Source organism: Apis laboriosa, unplaced genomic scaffold (assembly GCF_014066325.1).
Source record: "Apis laboriosa isolate Shangri-la unplaced genomic scaffold, ASM1406632v1 scaffold68_cov148, whole genome shotgun sequence".
Classification (NCBI taxonomy): Eukaryota; Metazoa; Arthropoda; class Insecta; order Hymenoptera; family Apidae; genus Apis; species Apis laboriosa.
In genome coordinates, this window is record NW_025224135.1 from 3,723,773 (window position 1) to 3,732,683 (window position 8,911).

At 24.9% G+C, this 8,911-nt stretch overlaps 2 protein-coding genes across 5 annotated transcripts in view; both read right to left on the bottom strand.

Moving 5' to 3' along the window:
* The window catches only part of LOC122718949, a 3,275-nt gene extending 2,007 nt beyond the window's left edge, over positions 1-1,268 (bottom strand). Inside the window, exon 1 of the mRNA XM_043944379.1 lies at positions 249-1,268. Coding sequence (XP_043800314.1) covers positions 249-397 — 149 coding nt within the window. The 5' untranslated portion in view covers positions 398-1,268. The remainder of the gene's footprint in view (positions 1-248) is intronic.
* Positions 1,269-4,157: 2,889 nt separating this feature from the next.
* On the bottom strand, positions 4,158-8,736 carry LOC122718679 (palmitoyltransferase Hip14). Of its 4 annotated transcripts, none has more exons than XM_043943921.1 (10): positions 8,601-8,736; positions 7,556-7,803; positions 7,274-7,473; positions 6,964-7,173; positions 6,591-6,870; positions 6,331-6,531; positions 5,763-5,924; positions 5,524-5,680; positions 5,139-5,383; positions 4,158-5,027 (listed from the first exon to the last, which is right to left on the bottom strand). In XM_043943921.1, the coding sequence occupies exons 2-10, from the start codon at positions 7,691-7,693 to the stop codon at positions 4,791-4,793; spliced, it is 1,830 nt and encodes a 609-aa protein (XP_043799856.1). In that variant the 5' UTR covers positions 7,694-7,803; positions 8,601-8,736; the 3' UTR covers positions 4,158-4,790. The 4 variants fall into 4 exon arrangements, with proteins under 4 accessions (XP_043799856.1, XP_043799853.1, XP_043799854.1 ...); XM_043943918.1 differs by having other exon boundaries at positions 6,591-6,885; XM_043943919.1 differs by lacking the exon at positions 8,601-8,736 and adding an exon at positions 8,011-8,375 and having other exon boundaries at positions 6,591-6,885.
* Positions 8,737-8,911: the final 175 nt, after the last annotated feature.

Sequence of the window (8,911 nt, forward strand, 5' to 3'; positions counted from 1 at the left end):
TTTTTTTTTTTTTTTTTTTTTTTTTTTTTTTAATATTTTTAACAATAATGTTTTGGTATAGAATATAAGAAATTAAAACTTTTAAATCGTTAAGTTTAATTATGATCATTTAAAAATCATTAAAAGTTTGTATTTTTTTTTTGTTGTTACGTGACAAGAAGCTGAATGATTATGTAAGAGCAAATGCCTGCATAATAAAAATCATAAGTGATAAAAAGATAACTATTGAAATATTTAGTTATACCTACGCAGAGTTCCCATGATCAAAGTAATAGATGTCAATTTTCTCTGTTACTACTTCTTTTTTTTTTTTCTCTTCATGAGTTTTTACTTTCTCTAGTTCAGGAACAGTATCTTTTTTTTTATGTGGTATCCCTTCCATTATTTCACAGCACATAATGGGCTAAACGAAGTTCATTGTTAACTATGCATCAAGTATAATAATTGTTTGTACATCTTTTATATTTAATGTTCGTACTTAATAATACAAGGAAAAATAAAACAATATTATTTTATTAATGTGTATATAATATATATATTGCAGTCTACCTCCGTGTAATGAGGACATTTTTTTGGTGTTAATTTCACTTCGTATGTTTTATTTTTTCTTTCTATTTCTCTTTTTGGCCACTTCCATTTAAAAGGGCACCAAAATGGTCTTCGTACATCTGAAAGATCTTTAAAGTAAAATTATAATAAGTTATAAAAGTTATAAAAAGAAAATCAGTAATCTATTTGGATTTTCATAATTAAAATTATAGCAAACTAAAAATTTATAAAATTTTTAAATATGAAACAAAAACCAAAAAATAATAATAATAATAATAAAAATAATAATTTAATGATAGTGTAAATAATTTAAAATACTGAAATTTTTACCATTCTTGTACTTCACAGGTAAAGTATAAGCTCTGCTAGAAAATAAAAAAAATAGTCAATTAATAATTGTTACATAGAATGGAAGTATTTGTATTACATCTTACGAGCGTGACATTGACATAGCGTCTGCTCTATCAAATTTTTATCTTTCAGTAGATCATTATTGTATGATTCCACTACAGGATCGATTTCTTCCGAAGATATTCCATGTATAATTGAATGTATCTCTCGACATTTACAGTCTTTAACTTAATAAATATAATATTTATATCCAAATTATATATATTTAAATTATTATATACCTGATTTACCCACAATTAAATTGTTGAAAATTATTATTACATGAATCTTTTTGACAGACAGATTCATGTGAAGATTGTTTGATATTGGTATTAGTTTTGCAACTAGAATCTGTCTGCAAAGATGTTATATTTGAAGATTCTGTTTCATCATGCAAACAATCGTTTCCGGAAACCATGATAAACACATTGAACAGAAATTGAACAAAAATTGAAATTAAGATAACACGAATTAAAACAAAATTAAACTGTCAAGTGACAGTAACTAAACAATTACATTCATATGTTTATAATACCATAATTATATACTTTTGACTGTTAGCAGCGTTCAATATCTATAATAATTTGGTAAAATTGAATTCTTTAAAAAAAGAGATATATAAAGATTTTATTAATTAAATTAAAATATAAATAACAAAACAATAATAATTAGTAAATCAATTTTTTGTCTTTATTTGCTTACAATATATAGTAATTTTGATTAAATTTTTTAATTAGTTACCAAAAATTTTTGCACCTTCAATGCTTTAATTTTTATTTGTTCTTGAGATGTCGTTCGAAGTAAATGACTGTTATTTACATTGATTGAATTAGAAATAGAATTGTATAATTAGCCTAATATAATCCGATATAATAATTTAAAATTCGTCTATGCAATGTAACACTAGTGAAGAATTTTATAATTTTTTCAAATTCACAACAAGTCACAAAGAGACTTTTACAACTATATTTACTCGTTTTCCACAAAAAATATTACCTAGAATCAAATCTTCGTACAATTATACGTATGTTTTAAATCTTTCGTTCGTTATTTTAACTTATATTTTTCGAAGCAAACAGTTTATAATTTAAAACCTAAATATTTAAGAATATTAATTATAAAATTTTTTTTAGTTTTATATTTATCTATTTCTTATTTGTATGTTTTTCAAAATGTTATAATACAGTTTCAATATTTTTATTCGTTGATAATGCGTGTGTTTAGCTACACAATTCTCTTGTTTTTGACTTATTCATTTAAAAAATGAAAGAAACTATTTACTATACATAAATCGATTATGTCTCGTCATTCATACGAGGTAAACACATAATCTAAATACTAAATTATCATAATATCAATCGGACTAGAATGGAAATATGCGTAAATACTAAATGTGTACCACCACATTCGAGTAATTAGTTAATAGTTTGTTATGAAGTAATTACATTTAACTTACATTTGTATTTATAATATTTATACACATGTTTCTTGCAATAATTCTGATACAGAGTATTCATTCCGTCAATATCATCGCTCAATCGAATATATATTAAACCTATTATATGTATGTTTCAACGTTTTGTACAAACACTTCATAACGTTCTGTACAAGCAGTCAAAATTGAAAACTTGTTTTTAACAAATGATATTTGGACATATATATTAAATATCAATTTTGTTTTGTATATGTATGTATCAAAGGCATCGGAATGAAGTGTAAATTATTAAAATAAAAATAAGTTGAGTTATATACACGATGAAATTAAATGATCTATATATAAAATGTTGCGCAAATTAAAACAATCTGAGAACAATAAAATTACATAATTGATATTCTTCTATTATTATCAGAATGATATTGTTTAATCCAAATGAAATTAATAAAATTATGCCGTGACATTCATCTATGTTCAATTTGAAATTTATTGAAAATTATTTGACAAGTAAAATATATTTTAATTACTTTTGATCAATTCTCAGAATGTTTTTTTTTTTTTCTTTTAAATTTATATAAGATAATATAATATAATTAAACATTTAGGCACCTATTGAAAATGCAATGTTAAAAACATATGCACTTTTTTCAATTCGAGTACTTATACTTAATAGTTGATTGAATGGAATTATTGATAAAAATTTGTATAATAAGGATTTTTATTTTTAATTAAATTTTAATAAAAGTAAATTTTTTAATCCCATCTCTTTTAAGAATATTTATTTCTTTGTTTGAATTATACGCGCAACACAACTTTCAATACTTTTAATCTAATTTTAATCCAACATAATCTATTTTTAAATCGAATAGAATACAATGCAATTATTTATGCATGTTAATAATGTTAAAAACTCGAATTATAAGTAAGCATACATTTTTAATTACATACTAATGTTAAAAACAAAAAAGAAACGCACAATTACACACTCAAAATTATTTTTGGAATTTTTGGAATGTAAAATAATGTTCAACATTATTATTTATCGTCACATGTAATTATAAATATATGTCATAAAAAAATGTATCAAGCTTCTCTCTCTTTTCTTCTTTTTATGTTTGATATTTCTATATATAATTAATAAGATAAATTTTTGAAATTTTTATGATAAAGTATGACATCCATTCAAACAGATATAGTAAACAATTTTATATATGCTATGCTATATTGCTATCGTTCTTTACATAATGTAATAATAGATTAGATACAACAGGAAACTTTAATCAAATCTTATGAGAGCATAAATAAGTACGTGTGTAAATACGTACGTGTAAATATGTATACGTGTATAATATACCTGTAGTACAATTGGATATTTTTTGAACAATATAAGCATGGCACTTAAATCAGGTAAACTTATTTGTAAGTACGAAAAACGGATTAAATCGCTAACAGTAATATATAATATAACTTTACTTTATAATCATATTATATAATATTTGATTATTCTTTTTTTGAAAAAATGTTTCATAAATTTTTAAACATAAAAATATGCTATATTTTTATTAAGCAACATTTTTTCCAATTCCAATAATATGGTATTTAATATGGAAATTTTATAATATTAACAGAAACTGTAATGATATTGATTTATGATTTTTTTCACGATTTTTTATAAGGCTTAAAAATTACAAAGTACAAATAATTATAATAAATAATGTCGATAAAAATACATTATACAATGATTTCATAGAACTGACTGTCATGGCTGTTTTGTTAACATATATCGTTTTTTCAATACAATTAAAATTGTATTTATATGTAAATTAATTATAAATTGAATGATACTTATATTAGAATGTAAAATGTTTAATTTAAAAAAAGTTATTGAATATTAACATATTCATGTTTAATGATTACATGATCATGTATAGAAATATCTATACATGAAAAATATAAATATTTACAATGCAATGTAAAGTAAACTACTTCTTAATCAATTATATTAACATTTCATTTATATCAAGTAAATTGTAATAATATATAGAGAAAAAAAAGTCTTGGCTCATAATTTGTTGTAAAAATAGAGTCAAAGTACTTGTGCAATGTGTTTTTTTTGTTTCATATTCACAAACTAGAATACACAAATATAGGATATGCATACTTACGTCATAGAACAGTCTTTCATAGTAGATGAATGTTAAAATTTGTATTTCATTTAGTATAAGAAATTACTTATAATATGCAATTTAAATTCATATATGCAAAATCACTATTTTTTTAAAAGTCACTTCCAATTATGTAGTAACTCTTTGGTAATCCAAAAGTATGCTTCAAGCATAAGTGATATGACATACTATATTAGCTTCTGATGGCAAAATTCTTTTATCTTCTATGACAGTGATCCTTAAGAAAAATTCTAAATATATTGGAAGTTATCTTTTGTAGCAAGTAGAGGTAATTTTTCAATACTCTGTTTGTGATCAAAACTATGCAACCAGTCTGAACTGGGTTTTGCTTTTACACCGCAAAAGCTTAAATTGCAAAAATCAGCTGCATTTTGAAGAGCACCACGATGAAAAGGATTCCCTTGTTTAAAATGCGCGTAGCGTCCAGCATTCATACGCTCGTTTGTTGTCATTCCAAGTACCATGATCTAATGATAAATAATATAAAAATATATATTATTTTATGAAAAAAGATAATAATCTGATAAATTTGTAATGTAATTGATCATGTAGAAATAAAATAGAAAAAGTAAACAAACCTGATAACACTGACACGCAAGCAGCGTGCCAACCCAAAAGAAATGGAGACATGTATTTGCTGCAACCCACATTACCCAAGCATCACAGGTAGCTGCAGCAACTAAATAATTATCAGCGCTATGCCCATTTGTTAAATTTGTCCAACATTCAAATTGCCAATACTGTACACTAGCGGATAAAACAACAATACAAAGACCTAATAATGATGCTAAAAATCCCAGAAAATACTTGTGGTTATGCGCACCTAAGTTTAAAAAAAAAAAAAAATTAAAAATTATAAAAATACAAGTGTATTATTTAAAGATTAAATTATCTAAAATTAATGCTATCTCAAATTATACTGGTTATACATGTTATGGACTTAAATTATTTTATATGACTTACCAATGCAATTATTGATCCAAGGACAGTGATGATCAAAACGTGCTACGCATCGATCACATGTAGAACAATGTTTAGATCTCATAGGTCTTCTAACCAAGCAACTGCTGCAAAATGATTGTGGTTCAAAACCACCAGACTCTGCTAACTCTATAATCGTCTGAAAATAACAAAATTCCAGAATAATAAAATAATAATAAATTAATTTATAAATAATATTCTTATAATATAAAGACTATTACATTTAATTTATCTTCATGTGTAGCTGTAATTACACCTGGATCGCCTCTCCAGGATTGTAAGAAACATATCCAAAGTGGAACAGATCCACTAACTAATAGTAACCATAAATACCAAGCAGCATGTATACCTAACCAAAATATCCATGTCACGTATATCCACATCTATAACAGATGTGTAATAATAAAAAATACTGATTAGAAATCTGATTAGAATCTGCTATGCAAATTATATGTTAAATAAAAAATTATATGTTAAATAAAAATTATATTTTTTAATAAGAATAATAATCACTAATTAAAAAAAGAAAAAAATTAAAACTATTGTAATAAGAATTAATCCAAGAATTTCTATTATATTTCTTTGTATGTTATCTAAAATGTCATGATAAGACATTTATTGTCTATATCACTTGTGTAGAAGATGTTATCTGATGTTATCTGATATAGCTCAATCAGTTTTCAACACTTAAGATTTATAATATTATTTAACATTACGATTTTATGTAAGTGAATTATCTAATAATAATAATAATAATAGTTAATATCATATATTATTTTAAATATTCACCTTTGTAGCCAAATAAATTGACATTGGTATAATATGAAATAATCGTTCATCGAAGATAAAATGATTAGCTAAATATAATGCTATATGAAGAGTGACAAAGGCACCTAATTTTACTAGATAATGCAATCCACTTTGAAAAATCATTCCAATTACATAGAAAACTATAAATGGTGTACTGACCATACAATACCAGCGCATTCTCTGAAAGAAGAATTAAGATTTAAAAAATGAAATCGAATAAAAATAATTAAAGTAAATACCTTATCTCTACACCATGTTCTTGTTCTGCCCTGTTTTTCTCTGATTTCTTGACTAAGTTTATGTCCTAACCAGGCAGCACCAATATGACGACCTAACAATGTCATTGGTGTTTCATCTCTTATATTTGGTACATCCAAAGATGCTCCATGATGAACTAATGTTGATATTGCTGTACTATTTTCAGCTATAATAGCCCAATGCAAAGCAGTGTTACCATGTAAATTATCTGCGAGTGAATGAGATGCTCCTAAAGTCAGTAACAAACGTGTTGGATCTAAACTGTAAAAGAAAAAACTTCAAAGTAACCTATATAATATAATTATAAATAAAAATTCTTACAAATAAATATTTTGATTATTTTTTTACATTTACCTATTAACTTTATAGGCACTCCACATAAGGGGTGTCATTGCACTTCTATCTGGCATATTTGGATTTACTCCTTTAGCAACTAGATAAGCAACAATAGAAGTGTGACCAAATTGTGCAGCTAAATGAATACATGAGAATCCTTCTGAATCTCTAAGAGTTGGATCTGCTCCTGCTCTCATTAATATCACAACTGTAGATAAATGGCCCTGTCTAGAATATAATATAATAATAAGTTTTAATTATTTTATTTGTTAAAATATTTGTTATAAAATATTCTACTATAAACTAGAAATTTAAATTTAGAATTAACCTTGTAGCCCAATGTAGTGGTGTGGAAGCTAGCTCACCACCAATTGCATCAACGATAGCTCCCTTTGCAATTAAATATTTTACAATGTCTTTTCGATTATTTATTGCTGCCCAATGTAATAATGTTACAGTTTCTGAATCTGGTTGATTTACATCAGCACCAGCTTCTACTAATTCAGTCACACGATCCAAAGCTCCATACTAAAAAGAATAAATTATCCAGACAACAATATTTTTAAATAATGATAATATTTTTGAATTAACTGATTGTTTAAATGAATACCTGAGTTGCCCTAACAATGTCAAATGAGCTACAATCCTGTGCTGGAGGTCTAACAGGTTCCTGATGATGACTACTTGGATCATCAGGTTCTGCACTGCCTTCGCTTTGACAGGCAGTTTGCATTTTTAATGCATACATGTTGAATTTGTTAATATCAACTTCAAAATCACGTCATAGATACAATAAAATTTGTGTATCCAAAAATAATTTTAAAAAATTTTAAAATTTCTTTATATTATAAAATGTAACTGAAATAATAATATATTAATCTATTAAAATTTTTCTGAATTTTATTAATAATTCTTGTTAACAATTTTTACTTTATTATTTTAATAAAAGTTTTATGTAATTAAAATAATATTGATATTAAAACTTTAAATATTTCTAATTACTATATTAATTAATAATACATTTAATAATATTTATTATTAAAAAACAATTTTGCAGTACATTACTTTATATTGATATATTGATACTTTATATTGATATGATGTTATTAATATTTTTATAAACTGCGTTATAAATTAAAATTTTTAGAATCACATTTCAACTTGTAAAATTAAACCGAAAGTTATCCAATGAGAAGTTGGTGAGATTATTTCGCAACAAATGTCTACCATCCGGTAATTAATATTATTCAATTTGACAATAATCAATCTATCGTTTATATTCACTAAGTATATCGCGTTGTAAATATGATATGTACTATAGAGTACATCGAGCACACTGACAATCGATTTAGTATTCAAGTTAGGAACTAATAAACGTTGCAATGTATAATTCTCTCTCATTCTTGAAAAATTTTTGCAGAATATTATACTATGATAATCTTATTTTTTTCTTTTCATATATATATATATATATATATATATACATATTTACAGAACACAATTACTTTGAACGTTTCAAAGAGAGATTGATATAGCCGCTAAACATCAAGATATAAAACAATTTCGCGATAAGATTATATTATTGTACAATTCGTAAAATTATCTTCTAATCATAAATATATCAGTAAAAACTATTCAATGATATCATATCTTACCTCTCAAACAATGACAACGCTGATAATAGATTTGCATAGTATGCGGCATGCTACCCTTCAATACGTAGTAAGGGGTTAGATTTAAAGGACAAACAGTGAATGGGGGTGGGGCGCCGGTACATTGCATAGAATCCAGACAAGGGTTGACCTTTCTTTCCACTATAGAAAGAACACTCCGCTGCAATTTGTTTTTTTTACGATCCAAGTCAACACTATTCTTATTCTTTCTTATTTGTTACACAATTTCATCGCTGTTATTATTTTCCTTTTGATGAAATTCTTATTAAATAAGTACACGTCACGTATGCATC